This window comes from Schistocerca gregaria, chromosome 1 (assembly GCF_023897955.1).
Source record: "Schistocerca gregaria isolate iqSchGreg1 chromosome 1, iqSchGreg1.2, whole genome shotgun sequence".
Lineage (NCBI taxonomy): Eukaryota > Metazoa > Arthropoda > Insecta > Orthoptera > Acrididae > Schistocerca > Schistocerca gregaria.
In genome coordinates this window covers 385,393,996-385,418,197 of record NC_064920.1, presented here as the reverse complement: position 1 = coordinate 385,418,197, position 24,202 = coordinate 385,393,996, and the positions used below count along the sequence as shown (strand labels likewise).

The window sequence follows — 24,202 nt, the reverse complement described above, 5'->3', positions numbered from 1 at the left end:
AACTTGGTAAATACGAGTCTTGGCGCCCACATCATACCTCAGATACACGCTAAGAAAACATTTAGAATTCTTCTTCACATATGAGATTTACTCTAGAAGCAAACACATGGCGTACTCGAATTCTGTCCCGGAGGGAGTAGCGATGCAGCAAGAGTATCTCGTCAGCAGTTCTTTTCCTAACACATGTACAAATACGCCGACCTGTACAGAAACGGGACACGGCAAAGAAGAAGAAGAAGAAGAAGAAGAAGAAGAAGACTCTTACAAGAATGTGCTTCAGATTACGTAAGCACCGAGAAAGAAACTCACGGTGAAATTTCTGAGGGAAACATCCCAGCATTCTGTCGGCCTGATTCCGAAAGAAACGGAAGCCTTCGGCTGAACGTGTCTTCGATGACATGGTCATTTGAGACGGAGCACAACCTTGGAATAGGGAAGGATATGAAAGGAAATCAGCAGTCTTCTTTTCAAAGGGAGTCCGGTATCTGCCATAATTGGTGTACGGAGACAGCGGAAAACTGAACTGCGCTGACCGGATGGAGATTTTAAACGCCGGTCCTCCTGCGTATGGCTCCGCTATCTTACCACTGCGCCACTCCGCTCTGTAAGAAATCAAAGAAAATCTGAGTCAAGATGGCCAGGCTAGGATTTGATCCTACGCCATTCGTGTTCTACTCTAATATTCAACCAGCTTACTCCTTCTCTTGGTTGAAATATAAACGAGTGGAGTCTGCGCCGGAACGGAAGTGTGGGTCCCGTGGGGTTATACGCTGATACCAAAGACCTTCAACGTTGTGCGTTAATATTCAATCTGTCGAGAGCCAAAGAAGAAACAGGCCATACATATGTCGCGTCAGCAATCCGATATTTACGCAGGACAGCAAGGTGGCGGAAACATCGAAAAAAAAGCCGTATATATTTGATATACTGTGAGACGGCGGTGGCCACGCTTATTATCGGGAAGAGGAAGTGACACAATTTAACATTGCTCGTATGCTGACAGACAACGACTTAATAAGAGCAACAATTGTTTCGATAAATAACGAGACAGCAGAAATAGTTCATCGAAATATTTGTTGCTATGACTTTTCATGCTTTCCCACGGATCTGTTGCAAAAACGCTTCTCGGATTTGTCGCCGGATCAGTTGTGTAACTCGCACAACTATGTGAATTAGGCCGTGGTCCAAGGCATATTTCTCTGCCTAACGTTTCGTCTTCCAATGCTGGAGACTTCATCAGAGGTTGTGACTACTCACAAAGCAGTTACAATCTCATACAAGCTCAGCATCCCCAACTATTTATACGTATCCGGGCAACGGGCGTTGGCAACGGTCGGTTCGTGACATCATCAGACTGCTGCCTAACATCGCGGAGTCGCGCCGTCATGTGTTCTGGACCTTTATTTGGTACTAAAGCACACAACTTTTCTAAATTCAGTCTTTCTTTTCTGTTAAAGCCGTTGTTATGTTTCTGAATTTCTATTGTCTTCCTGCACATGCTAGCATACTAAATGGTTCGATCACGACAAAGACATGGTATCAGAGAAATGAATTTGGTGGTTCCCTCGTCCAAACCCATGTTCTACTGCTGACAGTTTATACGTGTTGCCAACACGGCAATCTTGTGTTCCTTAAAGCGGATGTTAATGCTGCTTTTCCTAGTTTCCATGTACACTTGACCACGTGTGCGAGGGATTTTATGTTTCCTTTGCAGTGTTCACATAATCTTTCTTGTTGGTGTAAACACTATTTCAATTCAGTGTCTTCTGAGTACTCTGAAATGGCTAACTGTCACCTATTTTACGAACGGTATGAAAACTTTCCATTTATTCGTTCTATTTCATTAGAAACTCTAGGTCTTATAGGCTGTAGTGTCCTATTTATCTTTTTGTCGGAACAGCTGTTTCCTGTGAAGGCAGTTCTTAATGATCGAGGTGGTCCTCCAAAAACTGTAGCTGACAAATTTTTGTAGCCCGGTCCATCAACGTTTCGATAATTCTTCTTTTCTGTTTGGGACAATTATTGAAATTTCTGCGAAGGCATTCCATAGTGAATTTTACATTAGAATTAAAATCAGTCAGAAAATTTAGAAATTATACTTCTTCGAAACATATCAGTCTGCTCAGAAGCAGTGCTGTATGAATGTTTCACTTGATAGATAAGCTGCACAGGACATTTGCAGGAGTGCACCAGAAAAACAGAAAAGGAGGAAGTCTATAATTTAAAAATTCAGTAAATGTGGAGAACTTCCGAAACGTAGCGCTAGCTCAGTTGCAAAAGGATAGCTGCGGAAGACGATCGCACTATTATTCAAGGAACCACAGCGGCATTAGTCTTTTGTAATTCTGCGGAAAACATCGAAAATCTACGTTAGGTAAGTCGCATGGAGATTTGAACCCCGCATCTCTCCATTATACTACAGCGTCTTAACCATTAACATACTTCGCAAGGATGTGCTTGAACACGAAGGCTATACTAAATTCTCATAAGTTTCATGAAATAAAAGAAAATATGAAACAGAAAATTGTTACAAGGATAAGATAAAGAAAACAGCATAGCGGCGTGAGCAGCACAAACACCTCTGACTGTATAGTTCGTCTGATACACTGAGAAACCGCCAGTGACCACCGTTAACACCAGACGGTGAACGTAACACAAATTGGAAGGTGTTTGTATGCGGAGCAGACAGCGACGTACAAAGTCCCACAACTGTTTAGTAAACGGCGAGACCGCAGACGAAATTCTTGGAACCTTGTCACTTCGTCGCAACGTCTTTATTCTTGAGCATGGAAAATGGACCACATTATCAACGGGTGTGTCATAAATTTCTTCAACCGGATCCGGTAGTCGCCTGACGTCAATTGTCCTCAGGCAATTCGTAGTAGCCGCATGGGCAGCACTTATTACGTCTCAGCAGTGCAAGTTCGCTCGGGGCTAGCGTATTCTAGCCATCAGCATTGTTTCGACCATTACCATTCTCTGATTTCGCTCTGAGCAGACATCAAGATAACGTCACTACTAATAGTGAGACGTATGACTTTCAACGACGTAGCTTCGTTAAAGGAATACAGAACAATAACTCATTTTTTCTTTCCATGTGAACGCTGTACGGGAAGACAAACCACAACCATAAAAGCGCCTGAAGTCTCATGAGAGATCGGAAATGGAGGAGCAAGGTTAACATACAGTGGGAAACAGCGTGTAAAATCCTGGACGGAATACAGAAAATGAGTCGGCCGCGTCTCAGCATTGACCTACACCACCTCCTTATCTCCACCTGCCATCGTCCCCCTCTCCTCCCATCCTTCGGTCTTCGCCTTATAAAGGAGCCCGTCTGGTAGAAGTTTCGAGAAACTTTTTTCTCGCTGTCTGGAATGCTGCCGGTGAGTTCGCTGCTCCGCTCTATAGTCGAGTAGAGTTCTATCAATGTGCTTCTCATTTCTTGGAAGAAACTGTACACAATACTTAAGAACATGCATTCTTAAATTTCTTCATGAAATGACAATGACTGAAGGACTGGTTACGGAAGGGTGGGTGTTACAGGTAGTGTCAGTGACCATGGAAGTTATAATTCTGTTCATAGTGCCTCTTACGATGAAGTGTTCAGTCATTGCTACATTACATATCTGTTACTCGTAAGACAGTCAAAACGGAGCCTGGAGAGTGTGACGAGATATTCTATCACAATAACGGATTGCTTTGAAATGACACACGTGCAGCTTCCGCCGACAATCATTCAGATGTTCAAGATGATAGCATTCTGCAAATATAAATATCCATTTTCCATATAAGTTTGGGAGAAGTTATTTATAAAAACGATATTAAATTAATTCAATCCACGCTCGCGACAGAAATAATCAACTGAAAGCCGTATATGCAGTTTCAAGGCTTTTAAAGGTTAGGACTACATTTTGATCCTTTGCAGCCCCATTTTCACTTCAATATTTTAGCTTTCAGTTGGTAGTGAAATTCTAAAAAGCACACAGAAAGTTACGTAATCTATCTGAATAACACGTACATGTCGAACTCTACCGTGTTATAAATTACCATGGCCAGGTACATGTGGTTGAATTTTGAGATTAACTCAGCAGTCGTCCATTTGGTTGGAAAACTTTTGTTCAGTGACAAAGATCTCCGGAAGACGATGAAAAAAAGTTCCAACTTCACTGTAAACTCCTGTCCGTCGGTGCATGGCAACTCATCGCGGAATGCAACTGGTTACTCAGCAACCTTCAATCGATTTTTCAGCTGAACTCCTCACTCATCATCAGGGTTAGCACCTCAGTCATCATCATGGTTAGTCGGAAAATTGGGCATGATACGTGCTCGTACAGCGTAAAGTGCAGCGCGCTAGCTTACGAGACAGGAGGTACGTTAAAGTCGTGCCGAATCTGCGCTAAGGACTAACTATCGCGGGCTGGTATTCTTGCCAACCTGAGTGTCGTTTTTAGGCGATCCCACGCTTATTTAGGCAAATGCTGTGCTAGTATCCAAATTCCATCTCATAGAATACGATACACAAACATTTAAAATACGTTCACACGCAGAACAAAGTTTCCACAAATCACAGACAGATGTGCACAAGACTTCCCTCTCTTAGGTTACTCCGAAAACTATGACGTAAGGTAGGGCATCATGCTGCATTGTTACATAACAAAATGCCAAATCCTGAAAAGCAAATCACAGGATAAAATCTAGGAAAAATAAAAGCAATAACATCAGTGAAAGACGCATAATCTCATTTCCATGATGTATTTTTTGAAGACATAGTTATCCCACTAGGAAAACTTCAACATTAACCAGTCCGTGAAATATTTGAAATTAAGATACTTCCAATGATGGCACTTCCAATGATGGCACTTTCATGCGTAGTCAGAACTCGCAAATCATTTTGGTATTCGATTGGTTTGGTTTGGTTTTTTTAAGATGAATGTTGAGTGTTAGGAGTAAAAATTGGCAAGACCCTATTGCTGATACTGGTCACTGTAAACTTGTGTTCTCGACAGATTTGTAATTCTTTTGGTTTCATTGTTTCGGTGAGTATAACCTATAAATGCCCCATTTTTTCAATAACGCATCACCGGTTATGTCCACGCTCCAGTGCTTCATTGCGCATGAACTATTGAAGAAGATATATGCTTGCCTTCTTCGGCCACGTAACGTGGGTGGACACATGACTGGGGGAATGGGTTGAGAGAATCTTGAGATTAAATTCAAACCACTGTGCAGATGAGCGTTGGAAAGTAGTGAAAAGCGACAGATGAAACCCTAGGACCAACTAGGGAACAAAACCCAAACTTTTACGGTCGAAATATGTCATTTACTCAGTCAGACATTGACAAGTCATCTTACACTAAAGAAGCCGCGATCGATTAGCTAGCATTTTGATGCCCAAAACTAGAGAATTTACCACAAACTGACTTCGCGACAGTTCGTATACATTAACAGTGCAGTTAGTGTGAACACGAGACTGTCCGCGCCATCGTTTCTACTAGAAAATTACCTAACATCACCATAACCTATCCTCCACATTGCTTTAATGTTTCGATCACATGGATTTCTTAGGAAAGGAGACGTGCGTGTGTCTTGCTGGTGAACACCGAGGGAGATGGCCGCGGTAAGACAATGGAGTCGTATTCGGGAGGACGGCTGAAATTCCCATCCGAACATTCACATTTAGCTTTCCCGTGATATCTCTAAATCCCTTAAGATGAATACCGGGATGGTTCCTTTGAAAGTGCATGGCCAGTTTCCATCTGGATTATCCCCCTGACTGACTTTTTACTCTATCTCTTATGACCTCATCGCTGACGGCACTAATGTTTCCTCCTTCCTTAGAGAAGTGTCGGATGCCATGTATAACCGTACGGTCCCCTATACCCAGCAGGATTTCTGGTAGGTTAGAGACACGCACTACGATGAAAGGTCAAAGGTCAAAGGTCCACTGGACTATTGTGGATCGTATAAAATTGGATGATGTACTGAGCAGGCTCATCACATTCATTCACGCGATACACATACACATCTCACACGCAGGAGAAATTAAACGAAAAGTAGCTCCTCTAAGACGGCATTATGCGGTTCCCACTAATCTCCAAAGCTCCAGAGCAGTATGGTGCACCGTTTTACAAGAAACACGTGAGCTCTGAACGTGAGCGATGTAATTATAATCTAATCTCAAAAACCCCTCTACTGGAAGACCCAGTATCGATAGGTCGAACACGCGATCTAAGGAATCATTCACAACGAAGTACGTAGATGTCGGGTTTCTTATCAAAAGTGTCACTGGACGCGACTCACTGCAGCAACGGACTCATCTGTCGTATCAACAGAAGCACACAGTCCAGCGGCCCGCATCCTAGTGGCACCGCAACAGGTTTAGCCTCGTCGTCGACTGGAAGCTGCGACTATCGGCGCCGTACCTGAAAGAGACGTCCTCTGGAGTGTCGGCCAGTGGCGGTGTCGTCGGCGTGGGAAGGGGCGCGGGAACAGGCAGCGGCAGCGGCACGGCGGCGCAGGCGCAGCCGGCGAGCCGCCACGTTTCGGCGTGTTGTCGCATCCACATGTCACACGGCACACGAGGGACAGACAGAGTGAGTGGCGCACCTGCCGCGAGCGGACCTCGGGAGCGACTGGCGGCGGGCAGCGGGCAGCGGGCACGGCCGGCGGGCAGCGACGCCTCCGCCTCCGCCAGCGCCGCCGCGGCCCTCCCCGCCCGCGCTGCGCGCCCTGCGCTAATGGTCGCCCTCATCTCCACTCGCCTCACGGATCGGCCGTGCCAAACCCAAACAACACACTTAGCCACAGAGAAACGCCTACCTGCACGTCAAATCTAGTGGTCATTACTGTGCGGCACGATTCTCACTGATGCGACAGGACACGCAGATCGCGCTACGCGCCGTTATTCGTGCGACACTTCTGTTCCCGCAAGAGCCAAACAACGAGCAATAAGACACAGCAGGCGCCAATTGCTCTGCATGTGGCGCGCCGACAAATACGTCATGTATTTAATCGGGAATGGAAAGAGGTATGGCTCTCCTTCACGGTTAAAAACAATTTCGGTATGTTAAAATGGCTCTGAGCACTATGGGACTTAACATCTGACGTCAGCAGTCCCCTAGATCTTAGAACTACTCAAATCTAACCAACCTAAGGATATCACACAAACCAATGGCCGAGGCAGGATTCGAACCTGCGACCGTAGCGGTCGCGCGGTTCCAGACTAAAGCGCCTAGAACCGATCGGCCACACCGGCCGGCTCGATATGTTAGCTATATTTGGTAGGTAGCATTGTGTGACCTAAAATGCACCAAACGTAAAGTGGCCATACACTACTTTTTTTACTGCGCATTTCACAAATATGCGCTGTGTTTTACTTAATTTCAAAGTAGCGTAATGACTACGGACAATAGCGAAAAGACAACCATTCACTAAACAAGGGAAGCGTTTTCGAAGAAGAGAAATTTCTTAACATCGAGTATAGATTTAAGTGTCAGGAAGTCGTTTCTGAAAGTATTTGTATGGAGTGTAGCCATGTAGGAAAGTAAAACATGGACGATAAATAGTTTGGACAAGAAGAGAATAGAAGCTTTCGAAATGTGGTGCTACAGAAGAATGCTGAATATTAGATGGGTAGATCACATAAGTAATGAGGAGGTATTGAATAGGATTGGGGAGAAGAGAAGTTTGTGGCATAACTTGACTAGAAGAAGGGATCGGTTGGTAGGACATGTTCTGAGGCATCTAGGGATCACAAATTTAGTACTGGAGGGCAGCATGGAGGGTAAAAATTGTAGAGGGAGACCAAGAGATGAATACACTAAGCAGATTCAGAAGGATGTAGGTTGCGGTAGGTACTGGAAGATGAAGAAGCTTGCACAGGATAGAGGAGCACGGAGAGCTGCATCAAACCAGTCTCAGGACTGAAGACCACAACAACTACAATCAATCTGTGACATCTGACAGTAAAAAGGAAAAACATCAACTTTTTTACGGAGTATTTCCCACAAAATCGAATGAGAAAGACTGCTTAGTGGAGAACATGCGCGAATGCCACAACAGTGCCTTTTTTATTTTTTACACGAAAAGTTTCACTAAGAAAGTAACCACACACTGATATAACATTGCTTCACCTAAATATTTCAAAAAACTTTTTTTTTTCTAAGAGTATCACATAACTTGAATTTTTCCTCCCCGTGTATCGTACGATATACGAGGGCTATTCGGAAAGTAAGGAACGATCGGTCGCGAAGTAGAAAGTACAGTGAAAATCCGATGAGGCATGCACATTGTATGGGGTTGTGTCTCTAGCATGCCCATATGTAGCGTCACGTCTCTCTCCTCAGTTCTGAGAGCACAATTAGTGCGGAAAGATGGTTAGAAAATAGTGTCTTCCGCCAAGTATAGGTGCACGCCGCGGGGTTTCGCACGATTTCACGCAACCCCACATAACGTAACTGTCATGCGTTTCCTTCATGAAAATTCTCGGCCGCACACTGAAGGGTCAATGAAGACGGTCCTATGGCGTTTTCGGTGGGACGTGTTCGATCGCTCACCATACAGCCTTGGCTTGGCTCCCCCTGATTTTTAATATCTCTGCTCAAATGAACCGCTGGCTATGAAGACAACATTTTGGACCAGACAGCGCGTTGCTGTCCAGAGTATTAAAATGTCGGAAAGCACAGGTGGCTGCCTTCTATAACGAGGGTGTTCGCCCCCATAGCTGAGTGGTCAGCATGACGGACTGCCGTCCTACGGGCCTGAGTTCGATTCCCGGCTGGGTCGGAGATTTTCTCCGCTCATGCACTGGGTGTTGTGTCGTCTTCATCATCATTTCATCCCCAACCGGCGTGCAGGTCGCCCATTGTGGCGTCGAATGTAATAAGACCTGCACCAAGGCGGCCGGACCTGTCCCGCAATGGGCCTCCGGCCAATGACGCCAAACGCTCATTTCCATAACGAGGGTATTGCGAAGTTGGTACTACTCTACGGCAGATGTCCATTTCGAGCGGCGACTATGTAGAGAAGTGGTTGAATCGTTTAGCTGTTGCAAATAAGACAGTTTTGATTTTCACTGCGGTTTCCATTTCGCGACCGGTCGTTCCTAACTTTCCGAACAGCCCTCGAAGTTGCGTGGAGCAACGTGTCGCGCTGAGCATACGAATGAGAATCATATCGGTGTTGTGCAGCTGTCGCCCCAGTGTGCGCTGGTTCAAAAAAATGGTTGAAATGGCTCTGAGCACTATGGGACTCAACTGCTGTAGTCATCTGTCCCCTAGAACTTATAACTACTTAATCCTAACTAACCTAAGGACATCACACACATGTATGCCCGAGTCCCATCGTATATCCTACCGCCTCAGTGAGAACAGTGCTCAAGTATTTCCAGAATGAGGTTGGTCGTGTGTCGTGCTTGGATACCTCAGTCGGTAGAGCACTTTCCCCCTAAAGGCAAAGTGCCACGCTTTTGACTTGTTCCTATTGGAAAGTCAGGCGTTATACCAAATGTTACAATTTTTTTTCGTGTCCATTATAATTATCCGGGCTGTTACGCCGTGGTCGGTCGATGAATTTTGTCTCAGTTCCCAACGTTTCGTCTCAGACTGCGGGAGACATCTTCAAGGGGGTTCGTAGGTCGATAGAAGGTTCAACACACCCACTGGCTCGCTACTGACGGCCGCTAAATTCCGTCTCCGCGAGCTCCCGCGCCAAGGTGTGACAATACGTGTTTTGAAAACGTCAGTGCAATTGGCCGCTGTCCGTCGCCGTCGATCGCCGTTGCCATCACCCAGTAGTGGACGGGCGGTACACATCTTCTTTAACACCGGCATCCATATACCGTTTAATTTCACGCCCTCCTCCTTTCGGTTGAAATTATTTGGGTGTTTAGCGATTTCGATTGCCTCCCTGTAGAGCCTTTCGTAGTATCCGCTTGTGGCCGCTAGTACTTGCGTCTCCTCGAAACGAATATTGTGGTTCCCTGGCTGGAAAGCATGCTCCGCAACAGCTGATCGTTCCGTTTCTCCTCTTCTACTATTTCCCTTGTGCTCTTCCAAACGTTTAGAAACCGTTCTTTTAGTTGTACCCACATAAACATCACCACAGCTGCATGGGATCCTATACACTCCAGCTTTGTACAAAGGTTTGCGAGCGTCCTTGGCGGGCTTAAGGTATTCCTGTATCTTCCTAGTGGGCTTGTAAATTACGGTAATATTTCGCTTCGTCAAGATCCTCCCTATTCTTTCCGTTACATTTTAACAAACGGCAGGAAAACCTTAGATTTTGCAGTAGCCTGTACATCAGTATGATTTCTGCGTGGTTGCCTCAACGCACGTTTTATTTCGGAGGACGAATATCCGTTCTTCATAAGTGCATTGTGTAGATGTTCCATCTCAGCGTCGAGCAACTCAGAATCACAAATATTTTTGGCTCTGTCCGCTAACGTCTTGATAACACCCCGCTTCTGTTGTGGGTGGTGGTTCGAATCCCGGTGCAAATAACGGTCCGTGTGCGTGGGTTTGCGGTATACTGAGTGGCCCAAACTACCAAGTTCGCTAATTCCTCACCATACATATTTCTACCGCGCATCCACATTAATCACCCACGCATATTCTAATTAAATTTAATCTTATTTGAATCTCCAATCTTCGTACTTTCGTACTCTTAAGCACTTGACACTGCAGTAAGTCTAATTCGTAATTCGCAATAATTTAGACTCGTTGTTTTTCATTTTATTTTTTTGTAACCGCGAAGTGAAATGCCGCCTTACTGCATCGGGCATCATTCGCGCCAAGCTCGTTAATTGTAAAATGTTGAAATACCTTTTAAATCGTATGAAATCATCTTTTATGCAACAAAGAAACCTGTTTGGCCTTGGTGAAAGACAAGATACAGATTTTCAGCGTACATTTGAAGCTTCAACCATGGGGGACGTTCGTGGTTGACTGGATGAATCCTGATGATGATATAATAGGCAAGGCACAAGGACTATCCTGCGAAGAAGACGAAGTCAATGATATGTAGGACCTTCAGAAAGTGAGTTCTGCTTGATGACCCACGTTAAGACCATTGCACAACAAATGTGTATCTTGTCAGAAGACTGTGCGTGTTGCGGGTTTTCTCCAGGCATATTTCTGTCGCGGCACGGATAACAGATGAAGTACGCCGGACAGTACAAGTCTAGCGGGAAAAACGTCTAATTTGCACGGCTATTCACTGTTATATTCTGCCGGTATATGCAAAAAATGTCATGTCGCATATAGCCTAGGAAAATGGTACCAACAATCTGATCAAGGCCGCACAGTTATGGGTGACACTAATCAGGAAGAAAGATCGCACGCCATACATTTTCCATTTTTTCGGCGAACTTAAAGAAATGTGTGTGTGTGTGGGGGGGGGTTCCAAAGATAATGTTCACACAGTGGTAGTCGATGGCTCCGTGGCCAAGGGGCCGATTTCTGTCGTCGAGGAACTGAACGATTGGTTGAAGGTTCCGATCGCTGTTTGCACAGACTTCGTCACTACGTTGAAAAATAGTGTTATATATCTATGTCACTTTGAAGCGTAGTGTGGAATTCAATAAAAATTACATGGCCCGCCATAGTAATGTGTAACATCTTCAAGTCTACTGGTATCCGCGTATGTACAGGTGTTTACGCTATCAAACGCAGGGGAAAATTTCGGTACACTTATCAACTTTAATTGGTATTACCAAAACCATTACCCAATACTGAGATATGTGAAACCAAGGCATAAAAGAACAGCGAACTAAAGAGTCACAACCAAAAGAAAGTTCATCTTATGCCTTCATCAACATACAGTGTTTTACGAAAAGGAACAGGCGAACTTTCAGGAAACATTCCTCACATACAAAGAAAGAAAATATGTTATGTGGACATGTGTCCGGAAACGCTTACTTTCCATGTTAGAGCTCATTTTATTATTTCTCTTCAAAGCACATTAATCGTGGAATGGAAACACACAGCAACAGCACGTACCAGCGTGACTTCAAACACTTTGTTACAGGAAATGTTCAAAATGTCCTCCGTTAGCGAGGATACATGCATCCACCCTCCGTCGCATGGAATCCCTGATGCGCTGATGCAGCCCTGGAGAATGCTGTATTATATCACAGCCGTCCACAATACGAGCACGAAGAGTCTCTACATTTGGTACCGGGGTTGCGTAGACAAGAGCTTTCAAATGCCTCCATAAATGAAAGTCAAGAGCGTTGAGGTCAGGAGAGCGTGGAGGCCATGGAATTGGTCCGCCTCTACCTATCCATCGGTCACCGAATCTGCTGTTGAGAAGCGTACCAACACTTCGACTGAAATGTGCAGGAGCTCCATCGCGCATGAACCACATGTTGTGTCGTACTTGTAAAGGCACATGTTCTAGCAGCACAGGTAGAGTATCCCGTATGGAATCATGATAACGTGCTCCATTGAGCGTAAGTGGAAGAACATAGGGCCCAATCAAGACATCACCAACAATGCCTGCCCAAACTTTCACAGAAAATCTGTGTTGATGACGTGATTGCAGAATTGCGTGCGGATTCTCGTCAGCCCACACACGTTGATTGTGAAAATGTACAACTGGATCACGTTGGAATCCGTAAAGAGAACACTTGCACTGAAATGAGGATTGGCACATTGTTGGATGAACCATTCGCAAAAGTGTACCCGTGGAGGCCAATCAGCTGCTGATAGTACCTGCACACTCTGTACATGGTACGGAAACAACTGGTTCTTCCGTAGCACTCTCCGTACAGTGACGTGGTCAACGTTACCTTGTACAGCAGCAGCTTCTCTGGCGCTGACATTAGGGTTAGCGTCAACTGCACGAAGAATTGCCTAGTCCATTGCAGGTGTCCTCGTCATTCTAGGTCTTCCCCAGTCGCGAGTCATAGGCTGGAATGTTCCGTGCTCCCTAAGACGCCGATCAATTGCTTCGAACGTCTTCCTGTCGGGACGCCTTAGTTCTGGAAATCTGTCTCGATACAAACGTACCGCGCCACGACTATTGCCCCGTGCTATTCCATACATCAAACGGGCATCTGCCAACTCCGCATTTGTAAACATTGCACTGACTGCAAAACCACGTTCGTGATGAACACTAATCTGTTGATGCTATGTACTGATGTGCTTGATGCTAGTACTGTAGAGCAATGAGTCTCATGTCAACACAAGCACCGAAGTCAACATTACCTTCCTTCAATTGGGCCAACTGGCGGTAAATCGAGGAAGTACAGTATATACTGACGAAACTAAAGTGAGCTCTAACATGGAAATTAAGCGTTTCCGGGCCCATGTCCACATAACAACTTGTCTTTATTTGTGTGTGAGGAATGTAGCTGCAAAAAAGGTTGCGCAGCCTCTCTGACATACACTTTTTGTTTCAGCTTAAAGACAAACAAATCATACATGTGAACCAGGAAGATTCATGTGCCGTTCATGTTCAACGTGAACGCCGGTTACAATTATGTGTGAAAGCAGATCGACAAGTTACAGTGGAACCATTCACCGTCCAAATAAACATAGAGCAAACACATCCGTGTCCGTCACAGCAGTTCTGGGAATTCTTACTGCGCATCGTGATTCCAGGGTAGACGGATTGTGTCTGCGCCCGTTACAACAACGGAGCATGAAAAAAATTGCTGCTGAATGGCTTAAGCGATGAGAAATGTTTTCTGATTGGTAAAGGACGAATGCAGAGTGCAGTATGGACGACGACTCAGAAACTCACTCCGATCATTGCCAAAACAACACAAAACCCTCGAGGCGGTGTTACAGCCAGAAAAATATTTTTGTAGCTGATTACAGGACTATTAAAACATATCAGAACCACCCTTAGACGCTTCGCTTAGCAACCGAGCATTGGGGATAACAGTGACCAGCGCTCAGTGATTGTCTTATGGAATGAGGGCTAATGCTCTTTGTAGCACTTAAAGAAGAGCACACTCAAGACATTCACCGCCTTCAAGTTCTCAGGGTCTTAACCATATCACAAATTCTACGGTTCTTAACCAGATTAAACACCTTGAATTGTGAATTCTCCGTTGGAGAACCTTCGACGACTGAGGGAAGAACTGCAGATAGAATGCCTCCGCATACACGTTGAAACCTATAAGCACCTGACTAAGTACCTTCAAATTGCTCTACAAACGGCAGACGTAATACTGTGATTAGACGGCGTATTTATTGCGTTCGTTTCAAACCGACTACACTATGTTTTGGAACAGTAGTTCAAATGGTTCAAATGGCTCTGAGCACTAGGGGACTTAACTTTTGAGGTCATCAGTCCCCTAGAACTTAAAACTACTTAAACCTAACTAACCTAAGGACATCACACACGTCCATGCCCGAGGCAGGATTCGAACCTGCGCCGTAGCGGTCGCGCGGTTCCGGACTGTAGCGCCTAGAACCGCTCGGCCACTCCGGCCGGCCGAACAGTAGTTGAATCCTAATCCTTGCTTTTGCGGAGGCTTTTCATCGATTATTCCAAAAGAGCATAATTCACAGTTCACCTCAAAATCTCGACGTACTAGTAATTACAATCTAATTCCCAAATTTTCAAACAAACGTCTTTCGTACCATCCTGGACTATCGTTACTGAGAGAATACAGATGATATAGCTCATCCTCGAGCACGAAAGTAGGTCTATTTTATGTGACAAGTTCTAAGAAATTAGTCTGACTGGACCCAATGCGTTGTCGTAGACGGTGTGCGCCCATATCGGAGCCAATGGTGTTGTCAGGAGTATCTCAAGAAAAGTTGCACGATCCTCATTGTTCTCGGTCCGTAAGTTTGTAGCGTTTTCCCATAAGTTTAATAAACACAACAGGTACACATAACAGTGACCTTGGTTGTTAATAATATATTCTCCTTCTCTGTTTACAATACACGCATGCTCATAAATTAATGATAATGCTGATTCATGGTGAAACAACGTTCTGGTGGGCGGTTTGCGGGTCTAAATCACCTCAGCGTGTGAACATGTGGTGCATTTGACCTGCGGTCGTCGCACGGTGCCGCTGGCAGCAGTCCACATACGCAGAGGTGTGTTGGTGCATGTCAGAGCACGGTGCAGCGAGTAAGTGTGCAGGCGTTTTCAGACGTGCTGATGGTGACTGTGTGTCGAAAATGGCTCAAACAACACATATTGATGACGTTATGAGGCATAGAATACTAGGGCGACTGGAGACTGGTCAAACGCAGCAGGTCGTAGCACGGGCACTCCGTATGCCACAAAGTGTGATCTCAAGATTATGGCAACGATTCCAGCAGACAGCAAACGTGTCCAGGCGCTAAAGTACGGGACGTCTACAGTGTACAACACCACAAGAAGACCGATATCTCACCATCAGTGCCCACAGACGGCCACGGAGTACTGCAAGTAGCCTTGCTCGGGATCTTACCGCAGCCACTGGAACCATTGTCTCCAGACACATAGTCTACAGGCGACTGAACAGACATGGTTTATTCACCCGGAGACCTGCAAGGTGCATTCCGCAGACCTCTGGTCACAGGAGAGCCCGTAAAGCCTGGTGTCAAGAACACAGTACATGGTGATTGGAACAGTGGTCCCAGGTTATGTTCACGAACAAGTCCAGGTATAGTCTGAACAGTGATTCTCGCCGGGTTTTCATCTGGCGTGAACCAGGAACCAGACACCAACCCGTTAATGTCCTTGAAAGGGACCTGTATGGAGGTCGTGGTTCGATGGTGTAGGGTGGGATTATGACTGGCGCACGTACACCCCTGCATGTCTTTGACAGAGGAACTGTAACAGGTCAGGTGTATCGGGATGTCATTTTGGACCACTATGTCCACCTTTTCAGGGGTGCACTGCGTCCCACCTTTCTCCTGATGGATGATAACGCACAGCCCCACCGAGCTGCCATCGTGGTGGAGTATTTTGAAACAGAAGATATCAGGCGAATGGAGTGGCCTACCTGTTTTCCAGACCGAAACTCCATAGAGCACGCCTGGGATGCTCTCGGTCGACGTAGCGCTGCACGTCTTCAAACCCTACGACACTTCCGGAGCTCCGACAGGCACTGGTACAAGAATGAGAGGCTGTACCCCAGCAGCTGCTAGACCACCTGATCCAGAGTATGTGTAATTGTGCACGGTGATCATTACCCATACTGATGTCGAGGTACATGCGCAGGAAACAGTGCCGTTTTGTAGCACATGTGTTTCGGGACGGTTTTCTCAACTTATCACCAATACCGCAGACTTACAGATCTGTGTCGTGTGTGTTCCTTATGTGCCTATTCTATTAGCGCCAGTTTTGTGTAGGCGCCACGTTGTGTGGCAACACATTCTGCAATTATTCTTAATGTGTGAGCATTTTCATTCGGAAACGAAGTTCCTTGAAAGTAGTTCGACAAAGAGCGGAAAAGGTGAAAATCGGAGAGCGCAGAATCAGGTGAATAATGTGGGTGCAGAACGACTTCCCAACCCAACTCCCGTATAGCGTTTTTTTTATCAGTCTATCAGAATACGGGTGAGCGTTATCGTGGAGTAACACCACTTCAGGAAGTCTTCGTAGCCGTTGTTCTTGGACTGCGTCTGCAAGACGTCTCAGTTGAGACAGTAAATGTCAGCAGTGATGGTTACACCTCGGGGAAGCAACTCGTAGTATACCATACCGTCGCTGTTCCATCAGGTCCAAAATATTATCTTTTGTGGATGCTCGCAGGTCGTTGTGCGTGGAGTTGCTGCTTTGTCTCGGCTCAACCATTACTTTCTTTTACTTATGTTAGCATAAACACACCATTTCTCGTCACCAGTGAAGATACAGGATAGAAATGTTCGGTCTTGTTCACGAGCCAACTGATGACGAGCAAGCGGTAACCACCTGTTGATATTTGTGATTTTGGCTTGAGTATGTGGTACCCATACACAGTTTTTTTTTAAAACTTCCTCATTATATGCAAATGTCGTACGATGGTGGAATGATCACAATTCATCACACTGCCAGTTATCGAGTACACTGACATGGATCGTTGTGGATTAGTGGGCTTAAACGATCTTCATCAAAGCTCAAAGGTCTTCCTGCACCTGGAGAGTCACTGATGTCAAAACGATCCTCCTTAAAACCATAAAATCATTGTCCTGCGTAGCTCTGCCCGCTGGCATTATCTCCGTACACGACGTAAATGTTTATGGCTGCCTCCGCTACTGTCATCCCTCTATTGAGCGCAAACAAAAGACTACGTGGGAAATAGCTCGATTTCTAGAATTGGCACTTCACTTTCTAGCGTCCACAGTTCCACTCACTCTCCTCGAGTGACAAAATGACAATATGTGAACTCAAATAGCAACAGTGAACTACAAATTAAAAATGACAATCTATAAATAAACCCACAGAACCAAAATAGCAACTCATGCAAAACAGAAGATCTACAAACTTAGGCACCACACTGACATACACTGATTGTGAGAATCTAAAAACCACAGGAAATTGTGTGCGATTTGATGACATGCCAAGCATGACCCCAGAAGGTTGCTAGTATGTGTGGCGTAGGCGCTTTTGACAAGTATGTTACAAACAGTTGTGTAGTGCACTTCACACCATGTCACAAGTTAACAGACTTTCAACGTGAAATGACAGTCGGTGGAAGACGCGTGGGTTATAACACATCGGAGATTACGCGAGAATTCGTGGGTTGTAATACATCGGAGATTACGCGAGAATTCGATTTCCTGAGGTCAGCGATGTCTAGGCTGGACTTTCAGAATCGCAGTAACACTGTTTCCAAGTGCATAAACCATGGCACAGTGAATCAGAAATGGTGCTAGTCTAATTTTTCGAGTTGCATACTTTACAAACCAAAGCCCCGCTATTGCGCCAGTGTTACACAGCGTTCCTTCCTTCCCACTGTTGTTCCGCGAGTGTGACTAGTCTGACAAGGAACCAACTCAACCTCTTATTTTAAGCAGAAAAAAGTGCGCATGCAAAATATCAGCCCCAGCAACCGATTTCGCGCGAAAATCTGGGCCATAATCCTGAAACGATGCAGTTATGAGCATTTGAATGTACAGCACTCAAATTTCACACGCACCGATTGTTTGTCACTCGCTCCGGCGCATTGCAGTCACCGAATGCCGAAACGCCAAGTGCTGTACAGCGGAGTGACAACCAGAGATTCGGTGTTCGCGGGATTTATGACGGCGAGGGAGGAGCTGGACACCTTCGCCAAAGGTATTACCAGATCTTATTCGAGAATACGATATTCTACGCGAAAAAGAGGTGAGTACAGTACATAATATGTCAAACGCAAAAACATATAGGTTGAATATACTCGTACTGATATTCTTCAACTATACAGGGCGGTCGGAAAAGTCTGAAACGCTTGCAGCGATGTTGCAGGCAGGTTGTTCTGGGGAATGAATGTTCACAAAAAAAATTCGTTACGTTGCGCCATTCCCGAGTTATTTGGCACCGCAGTCAGCCAATCGGTACGTCACGCGTTCACATTCAAGCGGCCTGCCATGGCGGTATTGCCCTGCCCAGCCAGTGCTTTGTTTCGTTAGTTAAAACTTCAATTTGCGCGCGCGATGACCTGGTTGGCTAATTTCAATACTAAATAATTCGGAAACGGCGCTACTTATAATATTCTTTGTTTCTTAACATTAATGTCTGAGTACAACATGTCCGCAACAGCCCTACGAGCTTTTCGGACATTTTCTTACCACTCTGTATATACGCCTCAAAAGCAAAATGAGTAAACCCAAGTAAATGACGAATTACTATGAAATGAAATTATTTTGAATTTATAATTTAATCGAGTAAATAACGTTGAAGAATAGTTCAGCCTGTGATACGTATTTCACTTCAATATTGTCTGTTTTAAAATACCAAGAACATAACTCGCAACAGTTATGTTAGTAATGAAATAGTGCTCCGCTACGTCTTTAATGACACAATCACTAGTTTCGCTCATTTACACTGTACTTGTGAATCTCAACACAAAAACATTTAGAGCGAAGGTATATTTGCCACTTTGACATAATCAAGGAAGCTTATCACCAACGTCTCAGCAGTATTTCACAAATCTCTTACACCACTGTACAATATGTCGTATTTGGACGTCAAGCGGCTGCAGTGGGGTGGAGCAATGAGAAACAGCGTGCGAAATTTAAAACTTGTACACTCGGAACGTCACAAGTGCATACTATTCAGAATTATGGCCCAAATTTTCGTGCGGGATCGATCGCTGGAGCAGAAATCTTGCAAGTGCGCTTTCTCCCCTTACAATATGAGGTCAAGTTGGCGATGTTTCCTTTAATCATGACTTAGTAAGGTCGTTGAGTAGACGATCTTGATGTAAAGTAACAGTGACAAGACGAAACGGCCGATAGTCTGGATTACATAGCCTTCAGCGAAGCAGTGTTTAGTGAGACAGTGGCGAGTGTAAGACGAAAATTAAACGATGCAGTCTATACAACAATGTGTTCCATTAGGGAATTGATGCCCGGAATGAATTTCAAGCTATAGTCCTCGCTTCAGACTAAGAACGTAACTAATTTCGTCCGGCGCAAACAAAGCGATTGAATTCTTTTTCATTCCACCTCCAACATAGATAACGTATGTGCTGCGTCAAACGAGAACCGGAAAATGAGCAACGACACTGCTACGTCCGTGAGGCCAAAAAGCACGTTATTTTCGTATTCATTTGATCATTACAACTTCCATTTATGGACTACCATTGAGCTATGTAGCTTACCATTCACTTCCGTAATTTTTCTTGGACTGATGTGAATACCTAGAATTTCGACCCGAACCCAGAGGAAGTTCACTCCAGACCCCAACGTGCAATATCACAACTTCCTCTGGTTTCTGCTCGTAAGGAAGAACGTGCTGCCACACCTTCACGGACGTTCACACACCTCAATTAAAGTGCGACAAACGGATTTCAAGGCGTCATAAAGACGAAGGATGGACACAACCCATATTAATTTCCAGTGATCGCTGCCAGGGTACTTTTTATCAGGTAGTGTATCTAGATACTGAAAACTGATGATTGGTATACTAACATATCGTGGAACAGTTGGTAACTGGAGGCTTTGTATCTGTAAGGCGAGTTCTTAACATACGCCGTGGCATTTCACAAGCTCCAATCAAGAATGAATTAATAGGCATTTTTTTTCCATTGGTCCTGCGGACACATTGCTGTAGGCAATCTTGTCAAGCGATCTGATGTTGGTATCACTATAAAAATAGAAGATATAATCTAGAGTCGATCTAATTAGTGATCTGTACAGGACCCTTCAAGCACACTGATACAATACTGATACTATAATTAAAGTATAGTGGGAAGAAATATAATTAAATTTGTAGGAGACTTTAAGGTATACAGAGCGTGAAATTTAGTACGTAGAGCTGACGCCACTGGCAATGACAACGTTTCTAACCCGGCTGATGATCGATTGGAACTGAGATGAGCTCGTATAACAGATACTATTTTGAATACTAGCGCTGCTAACAAGATGACTCTGCAGTCATCGTAGCCTAGTTAACACCGTATTTTAAATTTTTGCGAGGAAGCTAAGCTGATTCAGTGTATTTTTTGATGCAGCTACTATGGTTTCATTATGTTAGGACATGTTGTATAACAGGTCTGAAGATAAACTGCCTGTTGGCTTCTGTCTCGGGTTCTTCAGCCAATGTTCGTTTGATAATTTTTCTGATGTTTCGCCAGCACGAGTGGCTGGCACTGTCAAAGCTCCACCCCCCATTGCTGGTGGTGGACAATGGAAGGTGAAACACTGACAATGCCAGCCAGTTGTGCTGACGAAACGTCACAAAATTATCAAACAGAGGTCGCCCGAAGAATCCGACACAGAAGACAACAGGCAATTTGTTAACAAGTGGACACGGAAGCCTTAACAACTTAGATCTGTAGACGGCCATCGCTAACGAAAATCGGTAATCTAAGGACCAAAAACTTTCACGGTCACTGACGGAAATAAATGAAATTTAGTCATTCCACCATGCTTCAAGAATATGCCACAGTTCATCATCTGTAGTGGCCACCGAAGCGTATCGTGTCCATTCCCTCGGCAACACACGACTAGATGTTTTCAATGAGTGAGGGTTCTAGAGGCCAGGCCAGGATAACAGTCGAATTCTCTCTGTATCGAGGTAGGTTAGGACAACACGAGCAAGATGCGGTCTTGTGGTGTTTTTTTGTGTGATAAGGTCACAGACATCTCGAAGATAGGGCACGGTCATCAGTATTAAGACATCAGAAATGTAACGCCTGCTGACCAAATTACAGTCTGTGGAAACATCATCAGAGGTGGCCGTGTTACGCATTTAATGGTACCCCTCACCATAATATCAGGTGAGGGGACCGCACGATGAAGACGAACGCAAGCATGCAATATTCGTTCTTCTCTGAGTCTCCGGGCACTGACAAGTCCATCGTGATGCAGTACACAGGAAACGACTAGACCCCCCCCCCCTTCTACCGCCCCACCCTCTCTCTCACACTCTCTCACTCACTATCCCTCTCTCTCTTTCTGCTGCCGCAGCACGGGAAGTCGCAGAAATGGTATCCGTGCAGTTCTTGGCGCTCCAGACGTCGCACTTTCAGTGGCGATGAGCATGGCCCGCCTGAAAGTATCAAAAACATTTCGTTCGGCCATGCGTGCTGCAATATCGCGGATCAGTAAACACCTGTCTGATAGACTACAGTTCTGTCACTGCCTAATTCCGACACGTGTTGGTAGACGTTTCTCCTTCTTACACGAAGAATAACACTATTTTCTCCCAAGTAACTAACATGTTTGCCGGCCGGAGTGGCCGAGCGGTTCTAGGCGCTACAGTCTGGAAGCCCTTTGAACCAGTCAACTAACATGTTTCCATTCTGACTACATTTAGGGGAAAGTTACTATCGATGGTGAGCTCAATTTCTCTGCGGATATTGACAATAGGCACATACTAGAGGTCATAAAGTGTGTCCCGTGATGCAAAATATTCGTTATCGTACTGGTGAATTGTTCTACGAACTCACAAAGTAACAGTGCAAAAAGATATGACTTTTCACTATGTTCTCGTAACTGACTAATGTTAATGGCGGATGAGGGGGAGGGGGCCAAACAGCGAGATTATCGGTCCCATCGTATTAGGGAAGGATCAGCAGGAAGTCGCCATGCCCTTTCAAAAGAACCGCCCCGGCATTTGCCTAAAGCAATTTAGGGAAATCACGGAAAACATAAATCAAGGTGGCCGGACGCGGGTTTGAACGATCGTCCTCCCGAATACGAGTCCAGTCTGCTAACCACTGCACCACCTCGCTCGGTATTAATACTACTGGTTGAGACGTATCGTAGTGATATGGTGATAATGATAAAACTTCTACAGCCATCATTGGAAAAGTACGACAATTCACGCCATATGTTTGCTAATAGTCCGTAACTGTTCTGGTAATCAGTGAAGACCGATTTTTTTTTTGCTTTTTTTGTTTAATCTACGCAGGCAACGTTTGTATCTTTAGCCTCCCTGGTTTCGAATACATGTTACTCGGTTTCTGAAGCCAAAAAAGAAAAAATTCCTAAAAAATATGAAATGTATTGACACTTATTTAGACGTGTTTAGTATTTACCAGCTTTTGTATTATAGCCCATTCACGGAAAGTGTCTGACCCAATGAAGGGAATCAGTCCCCTTGACTAGGCCGAAACACATGCTTTTATTTTTCAAATATTTCATTACAGTGAACAATCGTATTTATGACTTCTGTGTCTACTACAGTGATATGCATGAGATAATGTCCAGTTACACTGGAAATAAAATATCTGTTACAATATCCGAAGATTTTATTACACACTTTCTTTAGGTGCTCCATCGATAGTAACATTCTTCTATCTGTAAGTGGGAAGCAAGGAGAATTTATTTTCCATTTTTTCTGATTTGAATTGGAGACCTCGGCCATAAGCAATGGTAAGGCACTGTCTATGAGAAATAAGTCATTGGATGTAGAGTATGGTATGTGAAGTGCTTTATTCATATAATTTGGTAGTTCGACGATAAACCGAGAAGGGGTAGCTATAATTTCAGGTTCTCACAAATGGAAACTTCGTCGGGATGTGTGCATGTAAACAGTGGTAAGCGCCAAAAACAAAGCTACCAGTAGTAATTAACGTGTGCATTTCCCCTTCCAGCAAAATTCTATCCATGTACGATTTGTACTAATTCGAGGATGATATGGGCAACTACTAATCAGATAGACATCCTGAATTTTTTCTTGAACGTAAATTCGCTTCAAACATTATCGCTTAGCAGGTAAACGGGAAGTAAACAATGTTACGCTGTGTTCTATACCATAGCTTACATGAATTTTCGTGACACTGTGCCAATAGAAATGTCAAGGGACACACTTAACACCGTTTAGGTGCTGTAGTAGGGCGACTATAAAATTAATGTTGTATTGTGCCGAATCATAGATTAATTTCTGAGGCTGTTACTCTTTATCAATACAAAAATCGGCAATGGAAGCCTTAGTATCATGAACTGAAACAATTCGGAACTCTCCACAGTAATGTTTCATTAACTCATCCAGCAAGTAAACAGTGGTACGTCAATGCTAATCCGTGTTAAGTGAACTCAGTTTGCAGGTAAACAATGTTCATTACGTCACAGACGCATTTTTAAGAACAAAACTTTGGATAGCATTTACGTTTTTAAAAATATTTCGTTAATCTAGAGCTATTTGAGGACAACGACTTCTCTGAATAAATTATGGTTGATATACTTGAATGTCCGATTTCGAGATTTTCTTTAAACTTTACTGCGCAGTTTCTCAAAACAACCAACTTGCTTCTTACCTTTGCTTACAGCCGAAGTGTTCAGTTTTGAGGGGGCAAATCATAATCCCGGCATTCGCCTTACAGGTCAGGGAAACCTCTGTAAATGCTTACTTGCCATTATTTTGAACACGATGCATTTGACTGTTACTTTCCTAGTTTGTCTTTCTTGGTTTTCTTATAAGAGATGGTTGATGCTGATGGCTCATACAGTTTGCTGGTCTACTTCACTGTTTTCGGCGGGTGACTGTAATGAAATCTTGGAAAATTGAAAATTAATGATTTTCTCATTAAGTAGTACGGTCGTCAGCATATTGGCACATATCTGTTCATGATGTTTTTATGCAGAATGAAGTGACGAATCAAAAATTGTATCAAGGTCGG

The 24,202-nt window shown here is 44.5% G+C and overlaps 1 protein-coding gene across 2 annotated transcripts in view; it reads right to left on the bottom strand.

Moving 5' to 3' along the window:
• Nucleotides 1-24,202, bottom strand: part of LOC126348760 (protein similar-like) — a 663,779-nt gene that overhangs the window by 377,690 nt on the left and 261,887 nt on the right. The window contains exon 1 of one of the 2 annotated variants that reach the window (XM_050002382.1): nt 6,423-6,939. The exons of the other annotated variant lie outside the window; for it this stretch is intronic. Within the exon in view, the coding sequence (XP_049858339.1) occupies nt 6,423-6,751 (329 nt within the window). The 5' untranslated portion in view covers nt 6,752-6,939. Of the gene's footprint in view, nt 1-6,422; nt 6,940-24,202 lie in introns of those variants that run through there. 2 annotated transcript variants of the gene reach the window in all.